The 20,164-nt window shown below is 41.3% G+C and overlaps 1 protein-coding gene across 10 annotated transcripts in view; it reads right to left on the bottom strand.

Annotated features, from left to right (window-relative positions):
* The window catches only part of MCF2L2 (MCF.2 cell line derived transforming sequence-like 2), a 159,956-nt gene that overhangs the window by 92,547 nt on the left and 47,245 nt on the right, over positions 1 to 20,164 (bottom strand). For 9 of the 10 annotated variants that reach the window (XM_032120169.1, XM_032120170.1, XM_032120176.1 and 6 more), the window contains 9 exons: positions 19,635 to 19,749; positions 14,478 to 14,568; positions 13,121 to 13,240; positions 7,647 to 7,763; positions 4,325 to 4,474; positions 3,178 to 3,302; positions 1,519 to 1,633; positions 749 to 868; positions 2 to 193 (listed from right to left, as the gene is read on the bottom strand). In XM_032120169.1, coding sequence (XP_031976060.1) covers positions 2 to 193; positions 749 to 868; positions 1,519 to 1,633; positions 3,178 to 3,302; positions 4,325 to 4,474; positions 7,647 to 7,763; positions 13,121 to 13,240; positions 14,478 to 14,568; positions 19,635 to 19,749 — 1,145 coding nt within the window. The remainder of the gene's footprint in view (position 1; positions 194 to 748; positions 869 to 1,518; positions 1,634 to 3,177; positions 3,303 to 4,324; positions 4,475 to 7,646; positions 7,764 to 13,120; positions 13,241 to 14,477; positions 14,569 to 19,634; positions 19,750 to 20,164) is intronic. The other variant, XM_032120168.1, reaches the window with a different exon arrangement.

The following is a 20,164-nucleotide window of genomic DNA, read 5'->3' as shown; positions in this document are numbered from 1 at the left end:
CCTTATCTAACTGCTTATGCAGCTCAAGAGACTTTCCCAAAATATCATACTTTTTCTTGGTCTCATTGGTAAAGTCATCACAAATCCGCCTGAGTTCAACACACTTTGGTCTAATGGAGTCAACTGCATAATGGTTGTTTTGGATGAGCTGTTCTCCATGGAGAGCTAGAGACTGGGCCTTCTCCAAAGGTTCCTGTGACATTAATGAGAAAAATCCAAAGTTAGAATGACATGCATAATAAGGACAATCCATCTCTGTAACCCCTGCTGTAGCCTGGGGGTAAAGGTCTGGAATATTAACATAGCTGATATGTCTTACTTTATATTTACATTGAAGGCCAACTTCAACGTCAATAAGTTAAAACTCATTGACTTATTGAAACTTGAGAGGTTCCATCTGAACCTCAGGAAGCACTTTTTTGTTGTGAGGGTGACCAAACGCTGGAACAGGTTGCCCACTGAGGTTATGGAGTCCATTTCTTCTTTCTCACATACTGGGAACATTCATTATACAAAATTTTCCCCCTGGTTTTTTCCCTAGCTTTCCAAGTAATGAACTGGAACTGGGTCTGAAGAACCCTGGCTTCTGGAAATTAGGATCTGTATTTTGCAATTTAAAATAATGACTCATGAGAAGAGAGCAAATATGGACCAAAAAAAAAAAAAAAAAAAACCAACAACAAAAAAAACAAAGAAGTGTCTAGAGTACCATGTCTGTAACAGCTAAAACACTAAATTGAATGCAAACCTGTCCTTTCTCTTCCAGATGTTTTTGTTCCTTTAGGAGGTTCTCAACTCGAGTCACACTGTCTCCAATGTCAGCAAAACCTGCTTGTGTTTCCATGAGGTTATCCAATGTCAGTTTTACCTAAAAAACAGCAACAACAAAAACATAAAACCAAAACAAAATAAACCCACCCAAAACCCCATCACAAGATACTGATAAAAATTACAACAAACATTTACCTGCGTCTTTGAGAAGAGACTGTATCTCAAGTTTAGTCTTTCAGCTTGTTCCAAAATGGAAATGCCCAGAAATAAATCAACAACCAACTATTCTTCAAAGAGTTTCCCTGCTTCTCACTAATTAGGCCCACAAAGTTTGGACAACCTGTATCTGCAGAGTTTATATTACTCCAGAATCTGTATTACTCCAGTCTCTGGGCTGACATTTGGGCCTTCTGAACTGTATTCCCTTGACTCTGGTGGGATTGGCAACTTACCATCACAGAAGAAATTATATTTGATAACTTCACACCTAATTGCAAAATTATTTATCAAGAAGTTGGTGTTCCACATTTTGGCCTCACAGTCTGGCACTTTCCTCACTGTGTCTTATTCAAGTGCTGTAAGACATCTGAAAGCTGCCAAGGCTTTAATTTTTGAATATTCATTTACTATTTCATAATGAAGGGCTTCTCTCCCAACATCCTTTTTGGATCACCAGGATACTCCAAGTATGGGTAGAATTTGACCTTATTTACCAGAGAAGGCTAGACAGCATGAACAAAGAAATACCTCTCTAAAATCATGTTCAAAGTGTCGAAGCTGCAGGCACTGTTCTAGTTTTAGGTGATGCTTGGTCCAAAATTGATCAAAAGCCTTTTCTGTTTCATCCAACTGAGCCAACAACCTGTTAAAAAATTATAATGAACAGAATGTACTTATTTGCTATAGTTCATTTCTTTTAAGTTACAGTAATTGATGGCAGAAAGCAGAGCAGGGAGATGGTGGGGAGCCCTACACTTATGTAAGAGAGTTCTGTGTCAACTCTCCCTTAAGCAAAAGAGAATGAAATTTGCTGTAGGACAGGCAGGAATGTGACAGATGAGTGACAACTACACAGATCTACTGTGGCAGTTACTGTCCTGCCTCCTGGTGTGCAAGAAGGACTCAGAGCTGCTCCATGTGCTGGCAGCCAAGGGCAGCTGTGCCTCCCTAGCTTCCACCCAATGCTTCAAAGGTAATTCATCCCCAGCTGATGCAGACTGAATATGATGCAATTATTATTTTATGGAATGATTAAAGCAGAACTCTACAACTTGTTAATTTTCTTCACCCATCAGAAATAGGCAAGGACTGAATAATTTTTCTCAGTCCATTAAAAACAATAGATTGGAAGCTCATAATGACTCCCGTGGACATTGTTTTACTTTGTGTAAATGATGAAACATTTATTTGCAAAGACATTAATATCAAGGTGTCATATCTTCAGTAAAATACCTGACACCAGGCTAGTGAGTCATCCTCACAGTTTCTCAATGATTCATTAATTACAAAGTAGAACAGTTTTAAACAAGTAGAAAAAACAAAAAGGAAGTGTTCTCTGAATACCTTGTATTTCAGTGAATGGGCACTCTTTGGGCAGGTAGGGAATCAGTGAGTGCTGAAGTCATCAAGTTATTGAGGAAAATGCCAATAGCTCCCTCCTATTCCTTTCAAAAACATATTTCTGTTTTCAAACTGTCCCTGAAAAACGTGTTTTTAATCAAAGCTAGTCATTGAATTCAAGATGAATTAGCAAATTCCTTTGGGATGTTTAAAGGATTTTAAAGTATTCAGTGAAAAATATCAGCTCAGCTTTACTTTTAGCACCTTTGTTTCCAGTGAATGCAGACACACTGAAACCCTAGCATGGCATTTCTCTTTCCACTGCATCACATGGCAAAGCAGAAACTTCTACATGGTGACTGAAAGCTTCATGGTAATAACTAGCATTGTAGGAAGGAAAAGGGGGTTCCCTCTGTGTCTCTGCAGCTGTGACACTCGGTATGTTTCAGGTCTCGTCTTCATCTGTTCCTCCTCCAGAGTTTCCACGGACACTCACAAGCATACCACCTTCTCATCTCACAGAGATTCAGGTGCCACTTTCTAACCAGGCGCAGAAGTTTGAAGGACATACAAGTTATGGGGAAAGTAAGTCCCATGTTAAATCTTCACCCAGGTAGTTAGTGGTCTGACCAAAAATTACCAAGAAATTTAGGACTTGTTTGAACTTGCCTTGACAGTTTAATCAAGGAACTTCCTCTATTCCCTTGTCTGACTTACCTGTCCAATAAATCCTGAGTAGGTGAACCAGTGGTAATTTATAACCTGCATATTTAAGTTATTTAAATTACACTTGCATCTCTTAGGAGTAAATTAGCAAGATGCACAAGATAATCTAGCTCCACTGACCTTTCCACTGTGGCCACATTTTCCAGTTCATCTGGACTGAGTTTGCTGTTGGCACTTCGGGTGACTGGCTCCCGGATGCATGTCAGTAAGGTGGCCCCCTGCTTCACTGCTAGTTTCAGCTCATCCTGAGGGGGAAAAAAAAAGCCAAAAACCAAATTATATGTACTTCTAACAACACTCACATCTCTTAGATGACAACATAGTAATGATAAAGGAAGATTCTTTCATGAGTACAAAATACTTGAAAAAAAATACAAATGCTTGCCAAAGATGATATGTTTTTCTAGCAAATGCAGAGACCTAAATCTGTTCACTTTGATTAGTAGATCTATTTCTGAGAAAAGGAATAGAGTAATTTCTGGGCAGACTGCATATCTGACCAGGCTACTCACAGAATAAATTATTCTACCATAAATTGAATGTATGCTGTAGATTGTGAGCTGAGAGAATGGGCTGAGACATTGCACTTCTTAATGGGATTTCCTCAAACAACATTGTGACATGCTGAGCCATAGTACATCAGCTATAAGAAGTCTTCCACAGAAGTGTCTTCCCAGCATGAAAGATGAGCAATAAGAAAGACAATGAGGCTCAAACATTAACTTGTCAGCTGATGAATCCCCACATCACTGCACACTTCTTCCATAAAAAATGTTCTTGTGCTAATATATCTTAAGTAGTATTTTTAATCTTGTGTTTAAACTAAGGCATTTGTTGACAGCTGTAATATTTACTTCTGAGCCTTACTCTGCAAAGCTAAACTAGCCCCAACTTTTTTTTTAAACAAAACCACAGTCACCATCTGGTTAGATCATTCTGTCTTTCCTGACCATCCTCATAAAGGTTCTCTGTTTCTGCTACAAAGTAAGTTTATCCTTTCTGATGAACTCTTCATCAGGAGCCCATGCTATTCCAGATGTGATCCCATCACTCCCTCTCACACAGTGGAAGTGACATTTCCACATTCTACCATTCCTGAAGCTGTAAAATATCCTTTTCCACAGCTGAATTGAATCGACCTCCTGAAACCAGGTTTCTCTCCTCCTCAGTGGGTTCCAGACAATGGACTGCCAAGTGATGGCAGAAAATTTTGTTAAATCAAAACTCATTTACTACACTGCTGGAGCCATCATGGGGCAACAATCACCTTCAGCTTGCTGTGGTGGTCGGTGTGTGAGGACAGAAGCTCCTCTGTGCACTGCACATCATTGGGAAGTTCAGTCTCTGCTAAGTCTGTTCCAAAGGTCTGTAGCATCTGTGCTGTTGTTTTTACTGTCATTGCAAAGTTTTCAATAGCCTGGAAAAATCAAGAGCATGAAGTCACAGATTCGTTATTTACCCTTAGCCCTTTAACAGCACTTTGTGCTTCAGGCACAGTGTGCTGCAAGTATTACATGCCTGTAAAGCTGGTCACATTGCCTTTTTTTGGGTGGATGTGCTCAAAGTTACAAATTAAACCATGTGTCACAAATGACCTTTTCACAGGTCCCCACGTATTGTCACCTCTGTGGGCCAAGGGGGAACTCCCAGAGCTCAGCAGACATAATGAAACCACAGAGGACATCATCTTCAAAGCCAGGCCTGGAACTTCAGATCCTCTGCCCATGCTTGCTGGGAAATTCTGCTGCGTTTAAAATTTTAATTAAGGCTTTATTTAAGTTGAGAACACTCCTAAAATATATAGGCCAAAGCCCTTATATTTATACAGCCATTGTTCACTCAGCAGTAATCTGTCTTCCCCTGACTTCTGAATAAGTGCATCTCCATCTTGCCTATCTGTACGAGATGCATTCTAGTCACTTTCTCCCATCTGTCCACGCTCGTACACAAATACAAGAACAAGCAACTGCAAATACAGATAAAATGCATAAATTCATTGGAACATTGCTGTTTCTTTATCACTTGGGTGCACCAACACGAAACTCATCAGAAATTTGTGGTTTTAATGAAGAATTGGGAAGTGAGGAAGGCTAAAAAAACCAGTGCTGCCTTCTCAGATACGAGTAAAATGTTCAGACCTGTGACACGTGATTAAAACTTTATATCTAGTAGCAAGCAACTGCATGGGATGTTTTTTCATGATCATGCTCAAATTTTGGGGTGACTGTGTTGTTCTGTATAGTTCTTTATTCTTTGTACTTTTTGATCTAACCCCCCCACTGGTTTGAGTCAGTCAACAAGCACTAGGGATGCTCTTACACCCAATCAAACACTACGTAGCTGTTGCACATTGCATTCCTTTCTCCAGCAATGATGGGTATTCATTGTTTCCAACCATGACAGATGAAATTATGCTGTGGGCTCAGTGAAAGACAAACTGGAGGTAGGTCATCATTCAAAAGGTGTAGAGAGAAATTACAGTCCACATATGTGATCTGAAACATGTCCCCCACTAAACAATGCTAGCACAGTTCAAGCCTTCTTCCCTTTCTCCCCATAAATTCATGTCTGCTTTCAACACAAGCAGTACAGACCCACGCATGCTCTAGCTCAGTGCTCAGCAGCTGTATCCTGGTGTTCTCAGCGCAAAACTACTGGATTAGAGTTGACTGAAATGTCACACTTCGGACTGCAACACAGACATGGCCATCCACAACCAAAGGCCATTTACAGAAAGCCAAAAATGTGCTCTGTGGGCAAGAAAGTCCATAGGCTCCTGGCAGCCAAGAAAGGAGAGCAGAAACTGTGAACGATGCAAGGAGGTCACTGTGTCACTGCCATTTAGCCAGAGTTTAAAGCTTTTTCAGAAGAAGAGCACTGGCAGGACTAGATATGTGAACACTGAGAGAAGCAGCAAAGGGCATGAAGAGCACAGCTCAGCCAGACTGAAAGTCAGATTGTTTCAAGGTGCCATGGAAGCCAACACTTCCCTGATGACAACCTCTTATCCAGCAGATATTTGTTGGCTGACTGCACCATGAACTTATCAGTGTTTCACTTAATAGCATGCTTGCCCCCACTCTCTCCTGTGTATATGAGCAATAAATTCTTTCATATACCTAAATTACATCTGTGGGTTGGTTTTTTTTCAAGTCTCTGTGCTTAGTAAAAGTTTTTCCAACAAATTTAACCAAAATCTCTGGGGATTACATCGCCCTACTCCCCTAAATCCTTGGCTCACTTTTGTCTCCATATTTTACCAAACTATATATTATTGTTTTATGCAAACCCCTGTCATTAATAAATAATACAACCTTTCCTGTGCCTCTTTTTATTCCCCTTCATATTTTCAAACCTTTTGCTGTTTGAAAGCTCATATAGATGATTCATTTCTTCACACTCCCCCTTCCTGCAAGGACAGTTTCATATTTTTGATACTTTTGACACATAAGCCTGTTCACCCATCTCAACCCTAACCATATTATAGTCAACACAGCTATAAATGTAGAAAATTAATCTTAGAGGAAATTCAGATTCTATGTTTGCATATTTAGAAGCATGAAATATTTGGCGGTTCTCGAGGAGAGTAATTTTAATTTTATAAGGACAGCAAAGCACCAAAAAACTACAGCAAGAAAGTGACAAAAGTGATTTGACTTAAATTACCTCAGAAAACTCTTTCTATGAGTGTTAGATGTAACCTGTCCATCAGCAACAACAGACTCAAACCCAGGGAACTCAGAACTTGGCAAAACATTGAGGCCCACATTAGATGTGGGATCTTATATACCAATCTTGCAAGTAGACCCACAAAGAGAGATGCAAATGTTGTATAAATTCTCTGTGAAATGAATCAGTTTTCCAGGATCATGACCCAGCTTAGCCCATTTTTGCTTAGGAAGAATGAGACAATATTTTATCTGCTAATGTGCCAGAGTTTGGAGTCTGTTTTTTGTGAATTGTCATCTTAACTGGGCACCTTAATGAATTGTTTACACTATTTTGAAGCAGACACTGAAATGCATTAACCAGCCCAAAAAGGGAACAAACCAATACAGTAAGAAGTATTTCTGCCTTCCTACTAACAACTGTTCTTCAGTTACCCAAAATAAGACCCAGCTGGAGTGCATGCTTGTATAGTATAGAAATGCAAAATAAAATATAGTTCCCTGAGTATTTTTGTTCTCTTAAAAGCATGGACATAATTAATCATTAAAGTGAGACTTTTGACCTTACTTCTAACCTTTGTAAAGTCAGTAAAGTACTAAAGCCTATTTTCAATTTCAACTGAAGGCCTGTGAAGCCCATCAATTACTTAAAAGGCGTGCCCACACGCCTTGCTGAGTAAGAATACCACGACACTGTTAGGCCCTGGGCCAGGTGCACAGTGAGATACAATTACTGCTTCTATTACAAACTTTTGGGGAATTTGCCTCTCTCTATTTGAGTCACGGATTTCCTCTTTCCCTGAGTCCCTAGCAGAATCCATAGGCTGTAATGCAACTGAAAAGTTCCTGCTTAATGGTTGCTCGGCATTTGTCACCTGGACAGCTCAGGTGTAGGTGTGTAAGAACAGCACCAGCACTCACAGTTCGGTGATGGATCCACTGGCTGTGGCCGTACTCCAGGGTTCCTCCCAGCTCCCGGGTCAGCTGACTTTTGTCAATGTAGCCATGCAGATCAGAGACAGAATTTAACATGATGATCTGAAATGAATCCAAACACACTGGACTGAGAGAAATAATGAGCCTTTTCAATCATTGTTCCTAGGACCTGGGTTTGCCTTAACATGTATGACCTCTGCAGTTCCCCCACAGGCCGCCAGTTCTCATTTTGTATTTGCTCATGCCATGGCCACAGTTTATTTCCTCTATATTTTGCCTTCTCAATGTGTATATGGACATTCTTTAACTAATCTTGGTTTGACATCATCTTACTCCTTGCTAGGCTCAGTCATTTTGCATGCGCATCAAGAGAAAAAGCATGGTACTGATGATGTTCACACAAACTTCCATAAAGTAATTTATTCTCTAGATAACTTTTTTTTACAGAAAAATAGAGGCACAGGCAAGTTAAACAGCTTCCTCAACACCAACCACTTGATCCAGGGAAGTGCTGAAATGAAACCACTGAGAATAAGATTTTTCTTTCACTTTTCTGATTTTTTTGGCACTGTATGTTCACTGAATTCACTGGCATTTTTCTATTTAAAATCATAACAGAATGGAAAGGAGAGATAAGCCTAGATCCATTTTTTTTACTTTAGAATCTCCTTACTGCTAGACCTGCTTGAAGATAGCCAAACAAGATTTTAGTTCAGCTTCAGATAAGCAGCATTACCTTTTGGCAACCACTGTAAACTTGTCAACACAAGTGGTTACACAAGTAACACACATTTATTTTTGTTCCAACAGCTAGAAGATATGCCATGATTTCAGCAACAAAAAACCAAAATGTTGAGCACAAATGACAAAGAATTTTAAATAAATAAATGTCAGAAATACGTCAAATGTGTTACTTGACTCTATTTAAAGAACGCTTAAGTGGCTCTGCATGTCAGCAGGCTCCAACGGAGCATGGTAAGTACATTGGCAAACACTGTGGACAATGAGATGAGTGCAGATGTATGGAGATAAGAGGATGTGTATTCTAGGCTAATAGTCCTCTAAGAAAAGCCTGGAGAACAAACCTGAACAGGTTTTTAGCTGATTTTTGTTACAGAATCTTTCTAGAATAATTCAGGTTGGCAGGAACCTCAGATCTCAAGTCCAGCTTTTTCTCAAAGCTGTGTCAGCTGTGAGATCAAACCAGGCTGCTCAGGGCTTTATCCACTTGGGACTTAAAACCATCCAAGGATTGAGATTGTACAACCACTTTGGGCAGTCTGGTGTGCTGCCTGACTTTGTGGTGAAAAAGTTTTTCTTTTTATCAAGTCAGAACTGCCCTTGTTTCTCTTTATGTCAGTTATTTCTTGCCCTACCATCATGCACAAGCTGGCTGCAATGCCCAGTAACCTGCTTGGAGGGACTGGAAAGCTGCTGCTATGTCATATTAACCCTCCTAAGCCTTCCCATCTCCAGGTTAGACAAGCCCAGTTCCCTCAGCATCTTCTTACAGAACACATGCTCCAAGCCTTGACTTTCTTGGCTCTCTGTTGACCTCACTCCAGTTTAGTATTTTTCTGGGGGTTTCTGGGGGTTTCCTGGGTGAACCAAAACTCAACAGGGTATTCTCAGTGTGATTTAATTAGAGCCGAGTAAAGGGGGATGAGTGCTTGTCTCAACCTGTTGACTACGCTCCTGTTCATACTCCTCCTGTTGATGCAGGATGCTGATGGCTTCCTTTGCTGCCAGGGCACACTCTGGCTCATGTACAGCTTGCTGTCTTCCAGGTCCTTTTCCCCAGAGATGCTCCCCACATAGTCAGGCTACAGGGAATTGCTGTCAACAACACAACTGTTGTGTTGTTGGAAGGGAAGAACACAGGTTCTTTCTCGAGGAAGAAAACCCTTCTAGAAGGAAAGTCTTTCCCAGTCACAGGACTTTGCTTTGTCCCTTGTGTATACATAACACTATAAGCTGGTCAGCCCGTTCCTTGAGTTTCTGTTCTAGTGGCCCTGTCTTGGAGTATACCAACTGCTCCTCCTGGTTTAGTGTCATCTGCACACTTGACAGTGCAGCCTGTTGCCTCTTCCACGTCGCTGATCAAACAGGGCAGGTCCTAGCAGGTATCAATACAACACTCCACTTGTTGCCCACTTCCAGATAGAGCATGACCCACTACCATGACCCTCCTAACCCATCATGAAACTAGTTTTTTAATCCATATGTAGTTGTCTATCCATCCAGACTTTAACCTAACTTGGCACAAGAATATAGTGGAGGATGCATCTGGTCCCAGGGACCTGTACAGGCTGAATATTTTCAATTAGGCCCTCACTCTATTCTTTTTCAATTCCAGCAGTTCATCTTCTCCTTGACCCCTGTCTTTAAACATAGAAACCAGGAGATCTTGTTGGTGAAGAAACTGAGGCAAGGAAACTGAGTATCTCAGCCAAAGTTAAAGGAAAAATTGTTCTCTGAATGTGTTATGAAACACTGTTCTGTTATGATCAAAGCCAGAAAACTCAAAAAGCTTCATCATCTTGGAAAGGCCTCAGACTGGAACATGAAGTCTATGCACTAATTCTGAAGTGGAAATCATTATTTGAAAAAGTGAGTCTTAACTGCTTTGTAGCTCTTCCCCATCAGAGATGTTGCTGACAAGTAGGAAATCTTCTGATACACTTCAAACCTCTCTGAAACTACGGAGGAACACTGTCATGCAGTTTTCTTTTAGGAAGAATTTTATGTTTGCTTTAACCTGGTATGCTCAGCATGAGCCACAAAGCAAACCTATTAATATTGCCAGCTACGGTGCTACCCAACAGGGCATGGCTCTTCACCATGCAGGCATTTCTGCAGGAGAAAGCCTACGAGCAATCCAGCATCCATCTAAGAAACCAATCTGAAGGAGGGTTAGCATCTCCCATGCTGCTTGCCAGATGGAAGACAGCAACAGTCAGTCAGCTGGAGAGTGCCAGGGAGAAGCAGTTTAGAAGAGAAGCGTCAGTGTGGAACATGGAGCTGTGGGGGGGCTGCTTCTCGATGGGTTAGGCTGTCGAAAAAAAAGTGACAGCCTACAAAGCTCAAGGAAGTGCCTGCTATGGACAGATTGTTCAGCCTCTCAGGTATGCTCTGAAGATGCTTTAATTCACTTCCTATGATGGAAGGTTCCTTGGGTATATCTCTGGGTGTTCTGTTTGAATTCAGATTTCAATCTCAAAAGAACCCTGCTGTGCCTCCAATATTTCTATATCTTGATGCTGGTTAATGATATTGAATCAAATCACTATACCAATGCCTTATGAGGTTTTATTACCCATGTTTGTATGTCAACGTGATATAAATCCAGCATTTCCTCTTTGTGTCTGGTTGGTTATTTCAGCCTTTATTTCCAGCTCCTGTTTGATCTTCTGGCTTCTACTCATTTCAGTGTTGATTTAACCCAGGAAATCTATTTTACTGAACATATTTACAGTCTGATAGCTCAAATAAACTATTAAGCAAATGTTTCCTTAACAAATGCACACAATATTCTTGGAGCCCCTTTTGAATGCTCATGTCTTGGTCCTGACTCAGAGTTGTGATAAGAAATGCCACCCATCTACGGCCCAGTTATGACATGAATGGTGTCATAGTGCCAAACACACAAGACGAAAAAACAACCTGAAACAATTCAAAAGATCATGGTGATATTGAAGATAGGTACTGATCCCTAATTCCTTGAGTAAGGACATCTCCAATGGGACAGGAACTCTCTGGTCTTGCTCTCATGCTTGGCATTTAGGATACTGTTTTCAAGGAGGACAAACAGACATCATTCTCAGTTACTTCCCCACTCTGAAACTGGGGTATACAAGGACATGCCCAGATGATATTTTCTTGGGATGGGCTCCAACACAGAAGAAAAGCCCCTCCAGAGAGCATGACAGACCCCAGGAACTTAGAACACCTGTAGTACAACCCTAAGCAACTTAGAATAGCATCAGGCATATGTGTGCAGCCTGCACATAAATCTGACAGGCTGTGTACAGGTATCTGGGCAGGAGGCAGGCGGATCCAGCAAACATGTCATGCTCTTAGTTTTTGTAACATTGCTCTCTAAGAGCTCTGTGGACATACCCACGATGGCTCAAAATATCCAAGACGACCCCAAACTAAATTGCTATCTTGATTTTCCTGCCTGTAAGAAAGATAAATTACCATTTCATACTTCATGCAGTGCTTGACCCCTGCCTAGAATTAACCTCCCTTCCAACTTTGATCCCTTCCAAGGTTTGAAATGTAACTCCAACTTCAAATAAATTGCTGAAAGTATAGGAAATGCTGAATGGGTGGAAAATGTTAGTCCTTGATGACGTTGTCCCTTTACGGGCTGCAGTCACTGATACAACGGTTGCTATAGTAACAGATCATAGCATATTAAATATGGTACATCCATTCTTTAAAGTACTAAAAAAAATTTTGGTTTGTATTCAAACATAATTTTTTCATCAATGTTGCAGGTTACCAAAAAGCCACCCTTACCGGAAGACAGTAAATGTTACCATTTAACCACAGTAACCAAATGTATGTTCATGGTTTCTTTTCTGTATGCATTGTAATAAAAAGATGCTGTCCCTCACTTCAGGAGAAGCAGAAAGTGTTTTAAACACCTGAACTTCAAACCTGAGTATTGACAGAGCTAAAATTTGTTGGAGGAGAGCCATAAGTATTTGGCAAAACAATATAAACCCACAAGCAAAATCCAAAGCAGTCATCTGAAATCCCTCCAGTAACGCCACTGTGGAACACAGTATGAGTCTCATCCAGGATGAAATATCATCAATAATCATAATTCAAGTTTATTTATAAAACTTAAACATTTTTGACACCACATGCAAACATGCAGCTAAAAACAACTCCTAAAAGACCTCTCACAGAATAATCTCAAACTCTCTCAGGATTGAGAACCTTCTTCAAATCACAGTCTCATCAACCTACAGCATATGCCAAGCGGATATAAAAAGAAGTAAAAAACAAACTCTGAATCTTGAGGGCATGGGAATCATAAAAGATATTCAGAATAATCAATGTTACAGGGACAGTCAGCACTCCCGTGGATAACCCATCAAATAGTGCAGAATTCAGCCCTAGGCTTTCACTGCTCTGTAGTCCTGAATACTTACTTTTATCACTAGAGTGGGATCTACCTCTGTCTACATAAAGGGAACTTCTCCACTGAGATAAAATGTCAGTACTTAAAAACTGAGTCACATTTTATAGCTAGACTGAACATGGGAACATGTCCATTAAATACTGTGAACCATCCACTGCTAATTAACTCTTTGGCATCACCACACAGACTCAGATGAAAGGCCCCAGTTGCCACTTGCAATCTTGGGTTATGAGAAATTGCTGACACCCCAGAACTGCTGATATGGAGATAAAGAAAATGCATGGACAAAAAACTGCATGCTTACCGGTACCTTCATTTTAAAGTCATCTCGATAGAGTTTAATGCCAATGTCAGCGATTGCCCTTTGAATAAAGCGGGAAGGTCTCAGGACAAACACCAGCTGCAGGTTTCCTGGAAATGCTCCCTGCAACAAACATAGAGTTCTTAGAAGGCACATTTCTATCTTACAAGGGAATTTTCAGCCAAGTGTTTCCTCACCAGGGCAAAGCAGGTAGGGTTTACTGAATCCTGCTCAATTCAGAAGCTCATTGTATCAGCTGGTCCATTCAGCACATGCTCGTTGTCGCTATCTCCAAAGCCAGCAGGAAGACTGACCCATGGATTTTACTGCCCAGCCACACATTCTTTTCTGGTATAGATTTATTACAGAGCTCCAAAGTTCTTGACAAGTGCCTTCCTTCCTCCCCAAGATCCGAACCCCACCAAGTCCCGTTTGCACCGCCACAAGAGAGGTTTTCCCGTTTTTTAGGCTGCAGCCACTAGAGGGCAAAGCTAGCTGCCCACATTGGACGTGGCGAAGGAAGCTGGCGTGCGGCACGGACGGATTCCCCAGGCTGACCTACCTATTCACTCTGCAAAGGCTTTTGAATCTTTTTAACCTCACATATTTTTACACACACACAGGCACTCAACACGTTCATCAGACATGGCCCTGCCTGCAACACCCAGCCTACATCTCTCACACTCCTCTGGGATCATCAAGCAAAAAGGGAACAATTTCTTGAAGAGAGCAGCAAAAAAGCCTGAGAATGAAAAACATTTCTGTCTAAATACCTTGAAAGAACTTAAAGTCACCTTTGTCATCCCTCCATCCTACACCTCTGTGTGTAAGTGCTTGGTCCTCACACAGTAAATATTCCTAGTGAGAGATGTATGGAAGCAGCTGCTTTTCTTAGCACTGAAAATCAGTGCCCAGCTCTGACTTTTGCAAATGAGATGTAATAAGCCATTAAGAGTTTCTGACAGAGATCATTTACTACCATGCAAACACAAACCCCTTGGGATCTATTTCTTTCATAAGCAGGCCACATCATCCCTCCTCAGGGCACAGAAGGGGTACCTCTTATACTCCTCTAGGAATCAACTTCAAATTACTAGAATTTGTATCGCAGTCAACCCAGAAAGTAAGGAATTTGTTCTAATTCAGCAGTAAACAAGGCTATGTAATTTGTTTCTGCAGCTTCCTCCCTCTCTTATTTAACACTTACAAGCTGCAGGGCAAGGAAGAATCTGCATCCACAGCCAAAAACTGGGAGCTTAAAATGAGCACAGGAGGCTCATTTTGAATCACGTATCGTGTGCTGAAGGTTTAGCAGATAATTTTAATTTCTAGAAGATAAATAACAAAAGCAAGTACTTACTGCTATTCGTGTCAGGGATGCCTTGACTGCACTCCATTTGTCCCGTCGTCTGTCTATGATGATGATGAACCCGATGCTGGCAGCCTCCAGACTGCAAAACAGATGAAATAGGTGTGCTGGGTTACAGGGAGATACTCCCATTGCAAGGCAGAGTACTGCAGCAAAACACAGCCTCCGTCACATCACGCTCGGAGCCCATTATGAAAACACAACGTACAGTGGAAAGAATGAATATTTGCAGAAATGCACATGAAAAGGAAAGGCAGCAAGTTTTCTATTTCCAGCATAAGGCTAGCAGCTTACACAAAACATGAATATTTTATCTGCTGAGTCTCTCAGCTGCTGTGCTACTCTGCTGCCAGTCTAGGTGACATGAATGGTTCAGGGCCACAAATTAAACTGTGCTCTTTTGAAGACAAAACCCCCAGATCTTTTTTTTTCTGCAAAGTAATTCAAGCTTTAGACACTCCCCTGCAGTCTTCATTCTCCAAGGATGCTGACACCTGACAGGGGCACTGAGCTCCAGGGCATCAGTATCTCCTGACTTGTGTACACAAAGCCTCAGGAATTCTGGTAGGCAAAGCAGAAATTGAAGACTTCTGTTTTGCCAATCACAAACTTGTTCTGGGGTTGCAAGTCATTCAGAACTATCCTTTTTAACATATTGGCCACAATAACAGTTCCTGTTCCTTCTCAATGCTTTTCAAGGAGGATCTGGGAGGCACTGATTTGGTGCTCCATTCCACCTATGTAGACCTCATAAATACCCCATCCTCCCTTTCCCTCTCAAAAATCCCACTCTGGAGTGCAAGGTTTCAGTGGGACTGCTCTGCTCTCTGCCTTCCAAGAGCACTCAGCATTGGAGAAGCTAAGAAGTACACACTGAGAAGTGCCCAGAAACTTCACTAGAGCAGGATGGCTCAGTCATCCCAGGACAAACCAGAGGCAGGCAGGAAGAGTATAAATGTCCTAATGAGAGGACATAAGGCAATCAAGCATCTAAGCACAGATTAAGAAAAAAAAATTGTTAAAATTATCTCCTTGATCCCTATTCCACTGCCCATACAAGGACCAACCCAGGAACACTGTTTCCATGGGTCATTTTATACAAATTCATGTCAATAATCTACTGAAGACCATCAACACAATAACAACTCTGAGCTCTTGCTGCAGCTCTGCAGGATCAAAAACTGAAAGCCAAAGTATTGTGCAAAACTGGGATGCCATGCGAATGTTCCTCATAGTTCATACTGCTGACAGGAAAACTCACTGAATTTTCCAATTTAATACATTTACAGCATTCCTCTGAAATGCAGTGACAATACATGACCTTTCCTGTTTAGTAGTGCAACATGCAGCTCTCTGGAGAGGACAGAAAATATGTTTGCAGCAGTGCCTCTCAAGCACAGGGAAGAAAATGAATCTGTTTTACCTTTTGAAAATACACAAATGTATACACACCCTTCAGTAGTCTTAGATATACACAAACACATACATATCCTCCAGTAGCTCAACAAATATTCCACAGAGTAAAATTCCTTGATAATATTCAAATAAAGGCAACAAAGATATTGTGTGTGTTGCAGATCGTTACTGAAAGGGTGAGAAACTAAACACAAAAGTCTGAGCCTGGGGTCTTCATGTTCAAATGATGTTCAGCATCAGTTGTTGTCACTGAGATAAACCAATGGTCCTTGTATATTTGCTTTTTGATGTGGAGGTTTCTTTGGTTTGTTTTGCTTGTTTGTGGGGTTGTTTGGTTGTTGTTGTTGTTGGGGTTTTGTGGTTTCTTTGGGTTTTTTTCGTTTTTAGCTGGATAGGACTGACTGAGGCCCGAAATTTAGCCAGGGAAACAGAGAGAGTGTCAGCAAGTGATCCTATTTCAATCAGCATGCTGAAAGACCATACCAAGGTCTGAATGTCATTTGGCACCAAGGGATGGATGCAGGCAAACAGCCACAGGAGGAGGCCTGGCCAAAATGGCAGCATCAGCACAAGTGGATGTACAGCTGAGAACCCCACTTAAGTGTGCATCCAGAGAAAGTTTGTTTAAAAACAAACACACACACACATATTCTATCAATGTTTTCACAGTGTCTGTACTGTATTATCTCTACCCTCATTATGAAAATGCATTGGGGTTTCTCCAGTTCTCTGAAAAGGAGGATTTGAAGACAATCCTGAAGAGCAGATAAACATCAGGCTTACCTCTAAAATAAATTCTGGCACATTTGCCTTGATCTACAGATGTCTAGCAGAGAGGTTGCCTTTCCCTGAGTAAAATATCTGCAATCGGCAGAACTGTTCCATCCTCAGCTCTATATTCAAGATAGCCCTTGAACACTGACTTGAGGAGGTCAGCAGATGTTGAAATGCCTGACCTCTTTTGGAAGGAGGGAAGGGCACCTGTTTATCAAAGGAGCTAATCCATGTCAAGTTAAAGAGAAAGGAATTCTGGCCATGTAATAAAGCATGTAAAAAAGGGCTTTCTGGAGCTATCTAATGCATGCACAGAGGTATGCACATGCATACACTATGTTACTGAGTGCCTGTGGATGTGTTTGTATCCAGACCCCTTTGGTGGAGCACTCCCATAAACAGGTGTTGAACCAGGGGGAAAACAAATCAAGTTACAAAAGTCTCACTGGGCTGATCTTCAATCCTGTCATATGTTTTGTCATATGAGCATATAAGATTAATCATTCCAGCGGGACTTAGAAAGTTACTAACACTAAATGACGTTATCTGCAATCACAGAGCTTATCTCCACAACTAGCATGAACCTTGTTGTACCGGATATGCAAAATCAGACACTATAAAAGACAGATATTCTTTCTACACTTGCCTGGAAAATGATGCTGATTTCTCTGGTTCACTAAGCTCTGAAGAAGGAAGTATTTTCTATGATAAATAGGATGAACTGCTTTTCAAACTATACTTCACCTCACCTGATTCATGTAACTCCAGAAGAATTAGAGACTATTCTCTGTTCTTGGTCACTTTTTTGGATACCTTCACACCTTTCTTGAGAATTAAAGTAAAAGGTGGACTACTAGCCGTGAAACTACATGCACAGGAATGCTGCTATATTATACACAGCACTATCTAGTAGAGTAGTGCTGGCAAAAGTAACAATGCAGTCCCTTTACTGCTTGCTGAGGTATATGGCAGAGACACTGTGCATAGACCAGCCTACTGCAGATTAACAGGGCTCTGCTGCACCCAAACAGGTCCCCTACTTACGCCTGATTGAGACTGAACTCCATATAATTATGTCATAAATCACACAAAGCTTGCTGCTCGGGTTCTTCTTCTAAATTAACACCTTTCTCCCTCACCATTTACAGAGATAGTGGCAAGTTTCAAATAGTGACTCAAGAAATGCAGGCAATCTTTCTAAAAGCACTGCAATAAAGACTAGAAAATTCCCTGGAAAACTCACATCCCTACAGTGCAGTCTATGATTGAAGCTAAGAGTCAAACCAACGTGCTGGTATGCAGAAAATGTACTTTCAAAGCCCAGCTTGTCACTAACCTTGAACAAGTCATTTAAAGCAAACTGAACAGTCACTTACTCAACACAAGTATTGCTGAGCCTGTCTGTACAGTGAGACATTACTCACACATACCTCATCAGCTGTAAAATACGTATATCACAGCTCTCCTGACTTACAAAGTTTTAAAACTCAATTCTTCATTCTTTGCACATGGCTCTGGGACTCCTCAGGAGAGCAGAAAACACAGAACTGAAACTGAATCAAAGCAAAGGTCCGTCTAGCTCAACACCCTGACTCCAGTGTTGGTCGATAGTGACTACTGAGACAAAGGCAGCAGGAAAATGAGAAGGACAGTATTTCTCTTGGTATATTCTCCCAATTCCCAGCATTAAGGAATAAATTAATTTCTTCAGCCTGAGTTTGAATCTGAGCCGTTGTGTCCAGCTGCCATTGATGGAGCAATCCTTCATGAATTTGGCTCATTTCTTTTGAACCCATCCGTGCTTTTGGGCTTCACACAGGCTGAAGAAGTTCAAAGCATTTCTGTCTATCATGTTGACAATATAGCATGCTGGCTCCCCAACATATGACAGCATTACTGGGAATCATCTCCCTGCATACCAAGAACAAAGAACTGAAAAACTACTTTGTGGTTTTCTCAGCCACTGCTGCTATTGTGTATACCCTGAAGCTGGTCACCCTCCCAGGCCTGGAGCAAGTGAAGAAATACTCAAAACAGGGTTTCCCCTGGCAGAACAAAAGTCCCACAGAGCAGACTGAAACAATGAAGCTGTTAAGTTCACAGTATGTTGTTTCTCTCAGCTTGTTTTGGCAACTCTTTGGCAACAACTTTGGCAAATATGGGGAATACACGTAGGTAAAGCTGTAAAACTTCTCACTCAAACTTGAAGGAGGCACGTTTTCTGCTGTGATCCTCTAAGCACGTTTTTACAGAAGACCACAGGAAATAATAAATAGTTGCTGTGCTTCTCACTAGCACAAAGAGCCATGGTCTAGAGACAGGATCAGGGGACTGAAAAAATATTAAGCTCTCTTCGATAAACAAAAAGTAATTCAGCAGTCATGCCTTAGCACATTTTTTCAGAGTAGGGGAAGTCAGCTTGTTTCACTATCCTTATAAAACTGCAGGCGAAAAGCAAGGAAAACATCCTGGCTGTGGAGCAATCTCCAAAGAAATGAAGTATCAGATAGCACATGATGCTTGCCAGAATCCTGCCAATGGGGCACCTCACTTGCTTCCTCGGCAAAGGGAGAGCTGCATAGAAAGAGGCACTCAGAGAATAAGCAGTCATACTACATAAGTATGGCTCCTTCCAGAAGCAGCCCTTCCCTTATTACATCCAGTGCCCCTCAGACTTTTCACAAACAACCCCTCTTAACTCCCTTTAATCTGCCATCTTTGCTGCTGCTCTTCAGATCTGCTCATGCTCTGATTCAGTTCAACTTGCCCTGTGTGAAGCTTTCTTTTCCATGCAGACAACAGAAATAATTCCTAGGGCCTCCAGCACACAGGCAAGTTTCATAACGACTGGATAGATGCAGAGGCACTGGTACTTCCTGGTAGCACCACTAAAATCAGTGAGCCCCTGGGGAAGCAAAACTCTCTAGGAAATGAACAGACATTTGTGCTTAGCCTCACCTGGGAATGCTGGTTAGATAAGTGACCACATTCAGAAAATCGTCATCGGGTATCTCACTGAATCCTGCAAATTCTGGAAAGGTTATAATGGGTGCCCCATCCTTCCCTCTTCCTCCTGCAAAAGACAAGTTGTAAAGTTTAGAGGGTGATTTTACGCCTTTGAACAGACTGGTCAGTGCTCAAGTGGGAAACATCGGCATATTTCTCCTTGTAAAGTGCCCACGCCCAGTAATCATCACCAGCTCCCATCTGATATAACTCACTGTAGTTTCATTACCTCCGTTTACTCCAGATGAGATTCTAGCCTTTGAGATTCTCAGCTTTTTCCTTAATCTTCTGCACAATTCTGATTAAGTGGTTTGGTTTTTTTGTTCTTTGTTTCCCATTTCCAAATAATTTCTTGTGATAGTACTACAGTATTTCCCTATAGGTACAGCACTCTCAAATTCCTTCTAGACATCAAATGAAAGGAAGTAACAGAGAATGAAACCTTTGAATACACACACACAACCCACAACAAAAGCCTGGGA

The sequence above is a fragment of the Corvus moneduloides genome, chromosome 10 (assembly GCF_009650955.1).
Source record: "Corvus moneduloides isolate bCorMon1 chromosome 10, bCorMon1.pri, whole genome shotgun sequence".
Taxonomy (NCBI): domain Eukaryota; kingdom Metazoa; phylum Chordata; class Aves; order Passeriformes; family Corvidae; genus Corvus; species Corvus moneduloides.
Note: the sequence above shows the minus strand (reverse complement) of the source record. Positions and strands in the feature narration are given on the sequence as shown.